The 14,271-nt window shown below is 43.1% G+C and overlaps 1 protein-coding gene across 4 annotated transcripts in view; it reads left to right on the top strand.

The window, feature by feature from the left end:
* Positions 1–573: 573 nt before the first annotated feature.
* Positions 574–14,271, top strand: part of NOD1 (nucleotide binding oligomerization domain containing 1) — a 29,431-nt gene continuing 15,733 nt past the window's right edge. For all 4 annotated transcript variants that reach the window (XM_076331097.1, XM_076331096.1, XM_076331098.1 and 1 more), the window contains exons 1-4: positions 574–631; positions 8,656–8,994; positions 10,200–10,374; positions 11,619–13,422. In XM_076331097.1, coding sequence (XP_076187212.1) covers positions 8,779–8,994; positions 10,200–10,374; positions 11,619–13,422 — 2,195 coding nt within the window. In that variant the 5' untranslated portion in view covers positions 574–631; positions 8,656–8,778. The remainder of the gene's footprint in view (positions 632–8,655; positions 8,995–10,199; positions 10,375–11,618; positions 13,423–14,271) is intronic.

The raw sequence follows: 14,271 nt of genomic DNA, 5'->3' as shown, positions 1-14,271 counted from the left end.
TGATTACCAAACCTCTCCTGTGTCCGTTCAATGCATGCTTCGAGAATATCAGTGTTGCTTATGTAAGCAAAAACTGGCAATGTGGAAATGTAACTGAAACTTCCATTGGCTATTTGCATTTTTAATGGATGTAATTTTGGCATGGAGGGCAAAACTGTGCATGAACACACTCCTCAACACCAGTGTCTCTTCTTTTGCTTTACGCTTACCAGGCTCCTTTGGGCTTTTGAACTTTTAAATGGGTATTTTACTGTTGCAAGAAGAAAATGGAAAATAATACCCTGACAGCTTCCTTGGAGGGAGTTGACAGGAGGTACTTGATGCCTCCTGTTGAGGAAAATAGTGGGAGCTCCTGAGGGCCGGGGGAAGGCCTCCTCTCCCGAGGCGGGAACCCTGGCACCTCTATCGGGGAAAGGAGGCCTTCGCCATGCCGGCGGGGGGAGGGAAAGGTGGTGTTCGTGAAGAAGAGGCCTTCGGCCATGCCTGCGTGGGGAGGAGCCGCTATCACCCGGGGAGGAGAGACCGTCTGTGGGGCGGGAGCTCCTTCCCGGCGGGCCGGGGGTGGGGGGAAGCACCCGTGGGCCCGCCGCCGCCCCGCTCCTCCCCTCGCCTCCGTTCCTTCGCTGTCGCGGTGAGTGCAAGGGAAGGGCCAGGGGCGGAGGAGGGTCGCCGGGCCGCTGCCCGCCTCGCTCGCTACGTGCGACCGACGGCTGCGTGTGTGCGTGGGCGGCCGCCATGTCGTGAGGGGTGGGCGGCGCGGAGGGACGCGGGGCTCGGGAAGGGGGGCGTTAGGCAGCAGGTCAGCGGCTGGCGCCGGGAGAGGGAGCGAGGGTGTAAATCAAAGTTTCTGCTTTTTGTAAATTAAAGTTTCTCTGTTACCGCGGGAAAGGCTGCGAGGTGGAAGGGGAAGGGCTGCGCCCCGGCAGCTCCCGCTGGCGTCTGCCTCTTGGTGAACTTCTTGCGCTCCAGAACTGAAAATTTTGGGGACTTTTTCGTGTTTCTTCAGCAGGGCCCCTTGCCGCCTCCGGGGAGGAGGTGCCATGTGACAGGCGGTGTTAGGCAGAGAGTGAGGAGCGGGGCCAGCCCGCCGGCCGGGACAGGCAGCAGTGCCTCCGCAGCTCCTCGGCGAGGGAAACATCGCCTTCATACAAAATACAGCAACGCTACCAGGAATAAATACTGTTACAGATGCTGGCCGGTGATGTAATTTTCCTGAAGGCCGTTGGGGAAGGGTGGTGAGGTCCTGAAGGGCGGAGGGGGTGGGAGGCAGCGCCCCGCAGCCGGGTGGTAGGCGCCGGGTGGTAGGCGCCGGGTGGAAGGCATCGCTTACCTGCCGTGGAGTCCGTGCCCGCCTCGCCTTTCCCGTGAGCGACGGATAAAAGTAAAAAAAGCCATTTACTTGCCGTAAACCTGACTGAAGATCCGCATCCATGTGCTGACTCACGCGGGAGTCGTTTAGGCCTCGGTGCTTTGCTCTCTTAACGTGAAAGAAGCTGCAAGAAAGGGAGGCGGGAGCGGTTTGCCTGGGCAGAGTTGGTGCCCCATGGCTGTGGGAAGGCCATGGCATGGCATGGCGGGAGGGTGATCTTCCTCCGCGCCAGGGTGTTGCTGGCCCCAGCAGTTAATACTGTCCCACATTGATACCTAGGCAGTCCTCAGGACCCCATTTTGCTGGATCAATGGATGCGCAGGCACAACGGGGCGGTGGTCTTAGGCAGGTGAAGTGGCTGTAGCTAATTAGGTTTGCTGTTAATGAGCAGAACAAAGTTTGGGAGATAGAATTGAGAGAGCTGTGAATATGCGATTCCATCAATTGCAACTTTAATTGTAGAATTCACTGCAGGTTGAATGTGAAAATAGTAAATAATAGTAGAAAAGCAGCTCCATTTTTCAGATATACGAGTAAATTGTTCCCCTCCTCTTCCATCTCGTAAAAAAAATCCCCAAGATTTCTCTGACTGAAGAAAATTTCTTTGCTTTTTAGTAGTGTTTCCTTCTTATTTATTGAACTTTTTCCACCAGAATGGAGTTATCAGGAAGCCACATAAAATCTTTTTGACAGGGGCTCGTTAATTCATCCAAACATTGTATATGAAGTTCTGTTTCTTTAAAAGTAAGCTGTTAGGAAATGCAGCAACAAAACCTGTGAGGGATATGAATATTTCTGTAAAAGCCTGTGCCTTTTAAACAGAAGCTTGTCAGTTTACCAGGTGGAGGCAGAAATAATTTCTTCAGTGTTCTTTTATATCTGTTGCTCTTCAAACAACTAGGGATGGCTACAAAAGCTTATGCTATAGTCAAAGGAGGGGGGGGGGGGAGGGGCAAAAAATCACTGAAAGATGCTGATCTCGGTGACCCCAGAGCAATGCAAAATCACAAGAGTTATAATGGATTTACACTAGTGTGATGTTAACATATGGCTCCCAGGGCATTAATTGACATAGGTAGCATTGATGATGATAGTTACACAGAGATTGTAAACTGGGGTATGATGAGTGTGTTTTAACTCATAGGTACAGAGTATCATTTAAGATCAGTATGGGGGCTCTGTATAAGCTCTACTAATGCACCATTTGTGCTATAAGAATAAAAGGCTATTTTTTTCTTACCTCTGGGAAATATATTGCATCGCTTCTCATCAAAACATGCAGACTTTTTGTGTAATATATGTGCCCATTTGCTTGTAATCTCCACACATTTTTTACTGTTCTTGAACTATGTAAAATAGTTGAGGTTCTTTTAAAGTTGAGAACTGCTGTATGGAAATACATTCTGTCGTATTCACTTGTAGTCAAAGACTGGCTGCTGTGGCACACATGAAATAAGATGTGGAAAATCAGTCTCTTCTGTCTCTCCCGGTGATAGCAACTAGTTGAGTTTAGACTGGCCTGACTGAGTCTAGATTATCATTATTAATGAAAAAGCATGTAAAAGTCTTCAGTTCTCCTCTTGCTGTAATGACTCTGCAGTTGGGTGGCTGGCACTGTAAAATAGCTTTTCTCAGGAAGCAAATCTGACTTGGAGACACAAAAGGCACAGATTTTCATGTGAAACAGGGCACTATTTTCAAACAGCCACCTCTCTAAGAGTAATTGCATTTTTAATACTACAGACAGAAGGCTATGCCAACAGGGACTCCACTAGCCCTGCGCTGGCACTGAGGTTTGTGTGTGTGCTTCGCTGTTGTCCTGCCAGACCTGGCTATGAGGTGCAGTGAAAATCCTGAAGATACTCCAGCTACTGGCTGCTGATAGCTAGGTATGTGGCACAGGACTTTTTTTCACAGGCAATTTAGAGGAACAGTTTTTGACAGAATAGCAAGACTACGGAAGAAGTAGTATTGACTGAGTTTTCAGCTCTTCAGAAATATTCTAGTTTGGTCTTAAATCAGCTGCTTTAAGGGACAGTTGTTAATTAATTTGCTCCTTGTATCATCTTTACTACTTCATTCTACGCAGTCTCCTCGGGAGCAGCCAGCTCAACGAGGAGTGAATTCCCTAGTTTACCCAAAAATTTTTAGCTGTTCTTTAAGATCCTTCAGCCCCTTTATCTACAGTCTTTACATTTAGTAAGACCTTGTTGTGATAAATGTTAATGCTACCGATAAACCAGAGTATTCTTCACTGCCAGAGGACTTGCAGCACTGGAAGTTGAACAGGCATAGCAGTTTTGTTAGAAGAAGAGCAAGGAGATCTTAGTGAAAAGAGGATGTGAGAAGGGCAGGGCCAGGAAATATCTAAATGTATATATGCTTGCACAATGCTGAGAATAGAGGGAAGTCAGAAGAACCACTAGATAGAAGCACCAGTGCCTTCATGCAGAGGTCATGAGCACCGCTGCAGCTTATTGACATGGATTATACAAAACCTTGCTGTGAGCACTGATAACTTTTACTGTACCTCTTACTATGACAAATTTCATTTCCCTGTTTCATTTCCCTCCTTATCCCTGGCCTGATGCCCATCTTGCTTCCTCTTTGTTATTCTCAGTTACGCAGGCTTACGATATGCATCTCTTGCCAGACTTGCTGTTGCTTCTCACATCCCTTCAGTCCCCATTGACACTTCATTTGGCCAAGGCCCTGTCTTCTGTCTCTTCTTTGCCTTTACAATTGATGGGTGAGCACTCTGCTCTCTGGTTCTTTTTAATTCCTGGTGGTCTGTTTTCTGTCTTCTTCACTTGACCGAAACTGCTGTCCTCAAAATGGGTAACTGACTCTCCAACATCATTGGCAGCCTCTTGAGTAAATAATGTTTTTTTATTTTTCCTCTCAGGAACAAGAATTCCATTCTGTTCCCAGATAGGAAGCTTTTCTCCATAAGCGTCTCTCCCATTGTCTCCCCATACTAGACTCCTGCTTCACCCAGATATCCTCTCGTCTCTCTCCATTCCTCCTTAGGTGTTCAGCTGTTTCAGGCTTGAAAAATCTTTCCCTTTCTCCCCATGTACATACCTTTCTGTGTATAAACCTCAACGTTAATGTTCACTTCTCTAAATAGATGTGTTCACAAACTGTTGCTATTAGAGCAGGTGATCTCTCTTTATCGTAACTTAGTGATGTTTTACAAAGGATTGTAAGAGCCTCAAGGTGGCTTTCAGCAAAATGATTTTATTCATTAGCCCTTTCAGAAATGGAACAGTTCCAGAAATGAGGCAGTAGTTCTCAACAGTGGATGTCTTTAGATCTTGGTCAGTGCACTGAGGTGTCTCACATAAATGTATGTCTCAGTCTTTTTTACCAGCATCGCCATGACTGATGCCACATCAGTTGCAAGAATTGCACTGGAATTGAATCCAACGTCTGGAGTGCCCAAGATAGGGCAAAGAACACTATATGCACTCTAGCAAGCAAATGCTTTCAATGCATATTTATAATCTGCATAAGCATTTACCTTTAAACATACCAGATGTGTAACCTAGCATTGTAAAACTAACAGATTCTTGTAAAAAGAGACTTAGTACTTTGTAACCCTGTGATCCCTTACTGAAAAGACTAATGTTAAAACACTATGGAAGCTGGCACTCTTTCCAGAAAGAGAGGTGATGGACTTGAAGAAAAGTTGGAGACCTCATGATGTCAACACATTGGCCTTGTGTTTAAAAAAAAAAAAAAAAAAAAAAAAAACCAAGCAAAAAAACCAACAACATCCTCCCCCCCAGCAAAACAGAATCATGTATGTCAGAATCTTACGGACAGTGTGTTTCTCTAAGAGAACAAGCATGTTTCTCGTGCTGATCAGGACTTTTAGGAGCTGTTGTACATAGAACTACTGCTGTAGAAAATGTTTGTGTTTACTTTAGTCTGAGTAGGACCTGATACACTTTGCTACAAATGTGCACATACCTGCCTTGCTCTTAACTACATGTGGCAGGAAGTCTTTCTGTTTCAGCACCATTTAAGGTGTTCAGCCGCTCATCTGATGTGACATTTTCTTAGTCTATGGATGATGGAAATTTCCATTTTTTCTTACTAAAAGAGACTGGTGAAAATTACTGTTTTCTCCAGTACTGGGTGCTGTGGGTGTTTTGCCTTAAAGTTAATATTGGCACTGAAAATACCACTGAGTACGTCATCATGCACAGAATTCATATTGCCAGCTCTGACTTCCCTGCTCGGCATTTTTGCTTCTTCTCCTTTTCTCCCCTGATGCTTAGCCTCACGTTACATTCTTTTTTGATTGCTCTCTTGTTTCTCCACTCTCTTGCAGGTCACCCTGTGTGAAAAGGAACATGCTTTCTCCTGCAGCATACATATGCACACCCCTTCCAATAGCAACCAGGTTCTGTACTGATTTGGACTTAGTCAGATGCAGGGCAGGCATCTTTGAGACCTTCCGATCTGTCCGTATTTTCCATGTTCTTGCCCTTTTGCTGTATTTCTTCTTTCTTTTCTTATCCTCTTTGTAGATGGATCTGAAAGAGTGAAGAAAATACTTCTATTTGTTTTGTACACATGACAGCACTTTGGTTCATTATTATGATTTCCTGGATGTTTGTCTCAGTTCTTCTCACAAAGTAGGAACAAAGAAAATGCATTAGGATAATGTGGCCCTAGAATAACCAAAGCAAGCAGGGAACGTTGGGTAGATGCAGTTATCTTGAAAGAAAAGGGTTAATATTTCTATTGCATGTGTTTTAAAGTGACTCTAGCTCTTTAACTAAAAGCTTGCAAAAGCTTTAGAGCAAATGATGTTTTCAACATTGTTTGGTCATCTTGATAGAGTTCGTTTATGGAATGAGCGTTCTTGAACAAGGAGATGTACCAGTGTGGCTTCTAGGAAGCTGAGTGACTCAGAAATCAGCCACTTCATCTCATGGGTCATGTGAATGGCGTAATGAAAGGTTGATTGGCTAGAGTAGATGCAGTCACTTACTCATGTCGTAAGAAAGTCAGATCACTTGGTTACATTCCCTTTGGTTGAAAGAGTTCTGCAGTTTTGGAGTTGGCTGTGATCCAAAACGGTTGTGCTGGGGATTTGGCTGGTCTCAGCCTTTGGAGGGCTCAACTCTTAATGCAGTTATCTGCATCTGTGCAGGTCGGCAACCGTAAGTTAGGACCTATCGGTCTCCTGAAGTCAGAGGAGCTAAGCTGGTTTGACCTGTGGTTGTAAGCATAGACAGGTAGTATCACTAAAGTGCAGTAGTATAAACTGTGTCTTTCTCCAGCGTCAAGCAGGAGAGGCTACACTGATGCAGGCTACAGCTTCTGGTATGGAAAACCCATAGAAATTAGTTTGTTCCAGTAGCAGGTCACCTAGAAGAATCTGTGAGCTGGCAGGGCTCAGTTGTAGCTTGTCAGGGGAGTGCTGGGGAGCATTTGGAAAGTTTGCTGGCACTGTAAACGTCTTGGGAAATTGTGAGAATTTTGTAGCAGCAGAGCTGGCACCTTTACAGAATTGTTGAAGAAGGGCTTTGTGTTTTGTTTTTATTAATATGACTGTGATCAGAATCTAAGAACATTCTTCCAAATATCCCTTGACCCGCTAAAGCAAGAGTACGTTTTCCTTGTTACTGGAGGCTGCCAGTAATTTGTATTGATCACGCAAATTCTCATTGTCTGTGTGGAGGTGATTCAGTTGTGATCTTGCAAAAAAAATCTGCTTTTTGCATGGGCAATCGCACATGCAAGGTTCGTACCTAAATAGTACCTAAATGAACTTATTGTTGAATTGTAATTACAATATAACTTCATGCCTGCTATATGGTATATTAACTGCAATTCAAAAAAAACCTTTAGTAATACAATAGAGAGCAGGATGATCCTGATTCCTACTGCTTTATGCCTTGTAAAGAAAAATGGGAATAAACGGCCATCTAAAAAGAGCTCTCAAGAGCTGGTACAGAGAACAAGGGCATACACAGCATATATATTTGTAGACAAGGAGAGAACATTCATGCTAAAGAGTACGGTTTCTAAACAACATTTCTGCAGCAATGAGAGGGTTTCCTGAGCCTGTAGCTGTCTGAGTTAATGATCACATTGTGTCTCTAGGTGTACATACAGGGGCTAAGGTCAGGCATTCAAGCCTAAGTGTTTGCACAGGCTTTAAATTGGTATCTTCATTACAAACTGTATTGTGTGCAATCTCTTCCCTTTATGAAGATGGAGGTGGGTTGGATGCCCAACCCAGCAATGAATATGAATTGTGATGCCATCTTCCAGGCCTAGTTCATCATATGGGGAAAGGATCTGTGAATTCAGTTATTGTGCGCAATTCCTGCTCAAGGAGAGGTCCAGATTTTTTGTGTGAATCACTAGAGATGGGATCTTGTATATTTACAATCACTTATTTCAGTCCTTTCTCTAATATCCCTATTTTTCAGATTCTGAAAAACTGTATTTTTAACTTTTATGGTTACTCACCTGAATTTGATAAGATTAACCAAATTAAACCAATGCAATGATACTTTCCATGTTTTACGTGCTGTCTGAACCAAAAGCTTTAGGACACGTGAAGTGCTCTGTGCCCCTAAGTGGTGTATTAGCTCTGAAATCTACAGCAGCATTTTTACTGTTAGCATCATTTTACTCTTGGCTTTCTTAACAGAAACATCTGATCAGTGGTTTTCCCACAGTCTCACTACTGCCTCTCAAACCTAGTGCCCTGAAGCTAAACGCTTTTTCCTAGTTTAGCTAAAACTGTCTCAGAGTTCACAATGCCTTGCTTACAGGGACAGTTATCATATTGGCAACGCTTTATGCAGGATCTGTTACTGTAACAAAGAAAAAGCAAAGTGAATTGCTACTATAAATTAATTCCTCCTACAAAATTAATTGCTATGACATATAATTTTATTCCGTTTATTTCCTTGTCCAGATATGTTTGGACAGATGCCTGCTTTGTCTATTGAAACATGAAAAGCTAATAAAAAAGATTAAATTATGCACTAAGAACAGGCAGTTAATAAAGCAGATGCCAGTGGTGGTGTTTGAGGCAAGCTACAGTAAAGTACTGGTACAGAAGGGAGACTGCCTGCTGTAGAAATTTTTTTTCCAAAACCTGAACAAATAAATGGAAGTACCTGAGGAAGAAACTTTAGTAAAAAGTTGGCCATGATATTACACAGAGGTTGGAAGTATTCTGTGACTAATTGAAGGATGTATCTGCATAGGATAAGGTTTAAATTGAAGTTCTATACAATTACTTTTTACAGGCTCGGTAATGTGAAGGACAGATTGCCTGTTTCCCCAAAGTTAACTCCAAGCTGACTTCTCACTGCAAATGGACAGTTTGTCAAAGATGAGGCTAGGCGGAGCAGCTTCTTGCTATCTCAACTATGGAATGCCAAGTTTGTGCTAACTTGGAAATTTCTGTGGAAAAACCTCCAGGAGCAAGTCCTCCATCCTTCATTGCTTTGCTGAAGGTATACCGAGAACTTCTGGTCAGTAGAATCCGAAACACGCAGTGTTTGATTGACAACTTGATTAAGAATGACTACTTCTCCACTGAAGATGCTGAGATTGTTGTCCAATTTCCAACTCAAGCAGATAAGGTATTCTTTTTATTTCACCAGCCAGTGTAAGCTTTTTGTTATTTTCAATTTACCACTGGGTTTTATGGGCTTATCTGGCAATTGAACATCTAGTGTCTTTTCTAATCTTGTTACTTTGGAGTTTCCCCACCCGATCCTTCTGGACAAGTGTCTCCAGCACATCTCTTTCCAGCACGGCTGGCACTGCTTGTAATGCCCATTGGCAGCTGTAAGAATGAGCTGGGTGATAATTGCTGTTCTGTCCCCCCAGCTGCAGCTTTGTCCTCTGATGAGGAGGTGACCACAGTGGCTGTTAGAGTGCAGCTTGCTACATGGAAGCCTTCATTATTGTGCGGAGTATTGCAAGGAAAATATACTTCAGGATGCTGTGGGACAGATCATCCTGCTTTAGAGGAGGAGAGACACAAATGAAATATTATTTTAGAAGTTAATGGTTGTGTGTTGTCCATGTGCACACCTTCCCTTCTCTTTAAGGACCTTTGTACATTGTAAATGTTTGCTCTGTCTTGCAGAGGGTTTTGTACTAGGGTTGCCCTGTACTGGTTGCACAGAGATCGGATTCTGCCTTGCCTTTAGAGGTAACGCTTAGTCTTGAACTGCTCCAGCCACTGCCTGGTAGCCATTAGTTTTAGTAACAATTGCAGGCAACGAGTCCATTGTCCAGAGAGAGCCTGCAGAATTGAGTTGCTGTGTTAAAAGGAAGAGTTGTAGGTTTTTGGATCTGCATTAAGATCCAGAGAGAGATTCAGCCTACTGCACTCTGGATCTGGCTGGATCCTGAGGTAAATCTAAATGTGACTGGAATATTTACAAACCAGAGGGTCAATTTAGGGCACTGAGAAACCACCCCTTTCTTTTTTATTTTAACCAGCATGGGATTCAAAATATACTATCTAGCCAGGCTGAGGAAATCCTTTGAGTTCCCTATTAAGGAGTGGTATTTATCCATTTTGTTTCTAGTTAGCGTACCGTTTAGCTACAAGTTCAGACCTTAACTTGCAGAGCCAACTTTCTTGCAACATCCAAATACAAATAGAAAGTCAGTTTTGTGATGGTTCAAATTCAGAGCTAGATTTTGAATTCAAGTTTTTGAGGCACCAGTTTTGATTTTGGTGCCCTGTTCCAGTCCAAAAAGGATCCTAAAGCAGTCTGTAACTGTGATGAAATGCTGTGCATCAATGATCTTTCACGTGGTATTTTTTCAGGTTCGCAAAATTCTAGACTTGGTTCAGAGCAAGGGAGAAGAAGTCTCAGAATATTTCATCCGTGTCCTGCAGAAAGTTACTGATGCTTACTATGAACTTCAGCCTTGGCTAGATGAAATAGGTTATGAGCCTTCAGAGAACATTTGTAGTAAACCTGTGGTAAATACAGATCCAGGTAAGGTCATGCATCTGTATCCCTTTGCTTAGAACTACCCTGCTATGTAGGAAGCTCTAACCAGGTGATGTGAGAGTAAGAGAGTCTAGGCAGGCACAGAAGGGAAAATAAATGTGCGCATGCTGTGCTTGTGAGCAGTGGTAGCCAGATAATTAAAAGGCACACTGTATAACACAACAGTCATGTTGATCTATTACATCCTGTTTTGCTAACGTCAAGCTCCTTCTGCATTTGTTTGTGGATATGTAGCATAATGGCATAACCATCTTGTGCCAGCTGTAGTATTTTCTAGGCCTCTGCTACAATTTGTTAGCAACACTGTGATGTTTTGGCAATGGAATAGCCAGTATTTCATGATGAGGACAGTCAAGCAATGAGGCAGGTTGCCCAGCAAGGCTGTGCAGTCTCCATACTTGGAGGTTTTCAAGATCCAACTAGATAAAGCCCCGAGTAACCTCATCTGATCTCATAGATGACCCTGTTCTGAGAAGGAGGTTGGACTAAAGACCTTCTGAAGTCCCTTCCAACCTGAATTATTCTATGATCCTAAATGATGAGTTATACCAAAAGTCAGAGTTAAAGTACTGCAGAAATAAATGTTTTCGTCTTGAGAGGTTTTTTTCATACATAAATACAAGAATTACTTTGCCCCCATCTGAAGCAAAGTTTCTGTTGCAATAAAAACACAAGCCAACATTGCACAATAACTGAGACTCTTTTTTTGGTCACCTTAAAAAAATCTTTTGAGGTGCCCCTGGCACCCAGTTTCTAAAACGCATGCCTTCTATTTACAATAATAAAAATTACCAAACAAGTTAGGAAAGAATAACCACCTACCTCATAGAAATTGCAGGCAGAATATAAATATAGTGAAAAGGCAGATGCCAAAGCTAATCAGTGACCACCAACCCCTGCCTTTGCAGAGAGTAAAACAGTCTTTAACAAAAGGTCAGGGGCTTGGCTTTGAGTCTCAGCTGAAAGATAGCAGCCCCTTAAAGCAATGCAGTGTCAGTACTGGCTTTCAGGAAATGGTGGCTCACACGTTACCTCTTTCATTAGCACCTGAATTTCCCAGGAGAGCGATGATGGCAGCACAAATAAATAGAAGTAATCTGCCAAAGAACCAATTTTATGTAAGATTTTTTTTAGTTTATTATCCCCTCACAGTTCCCAAAGAGGTGGGTCATTGTATACATATGCTTCTTAATAATAGTCTTTTTAATAGTAGTTCACTGTCTTTTTAGTTAGCAGGTATTGCCAGAAACTCAGATATGAACTGGGACGGGACTCCAAGTTTGTTATGTCATACGCTCAGAAGGAAGAGATGCTGCTTGAAGAAATCTACTCTAACAGTATTATGGAGCTGGTCAGTTTTACCAATGAGAGTCTAGGCGAAGTGTGTCAATTAGAAGCCCTTTTTGATGACGCAGTTGGGCTAATTAATGAAGATGGAGAGACTATTTATGTCTTTGGTGATGCGGGAATTGGAAAATCCATCTTGCTGCAAAAGATACAAAGCCTTTGGGCCAGAAAAGAATTGGACATAGGGGCCAAATTTTTCTTCCGTTTCCGATGTAGGATGTTTAGTTGCTTTAAGGAAGATGAAGCCATATGTTTGAAGGACCTACTCTTCAAATATAATTGCTACCCAGACCAGGACCCTGCAGAGGTGTTCCATCACATCTTGCAATTCCCTCATACAGTTCTTTTCACATTTGATGGCTTTGATGAGATCTATTCCAACTTTGATCTCAGTAGTGTTCCTGAGATGTGTTCACCCAATGAACCCATCCACCCGCTGGTGCTGCTGGTAAGCCTTCTCAGAGGAAAGCTTCTTAAGGGATCCAAGAAAATTCTTACAGCGAGGACAGGAACTGAGATCCAAAGAAACATCATTAGAAAGAAAGTGTTGCTCCGTGGTTTTTCCAGCAATAACCTGAAGGAATACACTGCCGTGTTTTTCAAAGATGAGGGGCAACGAACACTGGTATTGAACCAGTTGGAAGCTAACCCCAATCTCTGCAGTTTGTGTTCAGTGCCTTTATTTTGTTGGATTATCTTTAAATGCTATGAACACTTCCATTCCATGTCTGACAGCCACGAGCTTCCAGACTGTTCTGTTACATTGACAGATGTATTTTTGCTCATGATTGAAGTCCATCTGAACCGATCTCTGAAAACAAGTTTGCTGAAGAACAACACCAGGAGCCAAGCAGAGATGTTCAAATCAAAAAAGGAAACTCTTCTAGCTTTGGGTAAAATGGCATACAAAGGGATGGAGAACTCTTTCTTTATCTTTGAGCAGGAGGAGGTCTCATCAGCGAACATCTCTGAAGAAGATTTGCAATTGGGCTTTCTCAGGACAGTTAAAGGTTACAGTGGCTGTGACAATCAGTCCACTTATGAGTTCTTGCACTTAACCCTTCAGTCTTTTTTCACAGCTTTGTTCCTGGTTATTGAAGAGAAAGTAGGTGCCAAGGAGTTACTTCAGTTTTTCAATGAATGTTCTTCCACTGAGACTGCCCAGCTTACTTGCCTTCGTATTCCTTGGTTGAAGAAACAACTAGCAGGGGAGGATCCTTTCCGAAATAATGAACACTTTCATTTTACCAACCTGTTTCTTTGTGGCCTACTTTCTAGATCCAAGCAGAAGCTCTTCAGACATTTAGTTTTGCCTGCAGTCGTTAAGAGGAAGAGAAAGACGCTCATCACATACCTTGGGGAGAGCATGAAATCCCACCTGAAAGGCCTCACTCGGTCCAGGTTTCCAAACTACAATCAGATCCAGGTCCAGCCCAACTTTGTTTGGATGCTGAGGTGCCTTTACGAGACTCAGAGTGAGAAAGTGGGCAAGTTGGCTGCCAAACACATGCATGCCAATTACATCAAGCTCACATACTGCAATGCCTACTCTGCTGACTGCAGTGCTATTTCCTTTGTCGTGCATCACTTTCAAAAGCGCCTGGCTCTGGATTTGGACAACAACAACATCAATGACTATGGAGTAAAACAGCTGCTACCTTGTTTCAGCAAGCTTGCGGTGATCAGGTAGGAGTCTGTGTAAGCAGGTCCTTGCTTATCCTTGGTTTATTCCACAAACTGCTGGGCTGGAGGAATTGATCTTGAAAGTGGAGAAAGATGAGGATTCTTACTGCTGCTGGAAGTTAGTTTCAGATCTTCTGAAATCCTTGTTCAGCCAGTCACAGGAGCAGAGACAAGCTGTGAATTTGGAAACCCAAATGGAAAGGGTGATAAGAAGTCCTTAGAAGCCAGGACTGTTTAAACCTGTAGGTTTAGCTAGCTCCATCTCAAACTGTTTTGTCATGAAAGAGGATTTTTATGGGAGAAAGCATTTAAGGGAAAAGAAAGGAAACAGAAGTGCTTCCTCCTTATCTGAAGATTGCCTGAGCCTAATTCTGCCCTTGGTCATATGGGGTAAGAGATCTACTATTCACAATAACCCTTGATCAAAAGCTCTGAATTTCTTGCTTTAACATCCTGCCAAGATGTGTGGCTTTCACAGAACAAAAGCTCACATGTGGTAGTCCATAAAAGGATGTAGTTCAAGTCTTTAGATGTGGTGTTTCCCTGAGGTGATGTGGAGGGAGGACATGGCTTGGTGTGATCAGGGAGAACTAACTCTACCTCTAACATCACAGGCCAGATTGTTCCGCCTCCAGTCCTTTGAGGTTGTGCCATGTAGCTACACCTTATTTGTCCAAACGTTAGGTGCAGAAAACCAGGAACATACATCAGTTTTTAAAGCTTCTTCAGCCTCATGAGAATTTTTTTTTAATAAATGGATTTATTCCTCCTGGTTGGCTGTGCTCTGCCTTGTTTTGCTCTAGGACTAAATCAAAGCAAGTGACACTTGTTTTTTCCAGTTAGTTGCAAATC

The sequence above is a fragment of the Aptenodytes patagonicus genome, chromosome 2, assembly GCF_965638725.1.
Source record: "Aptenodytes patagonicus chromosome 2, bAptPat1.pri.cur, whole genome shotgun sequence".
Classification (NCBI taxonomy): domain Eukaryota; kingdom Metazoa; phylum Chordata; class Aves; order Sphenisciformes; family Spheniscidae; genus Aptenodytes; species Aptenodytes patagonicus.
This window is presented reverse-complemented; position numbering and strand designations above follow the sequence as displayed.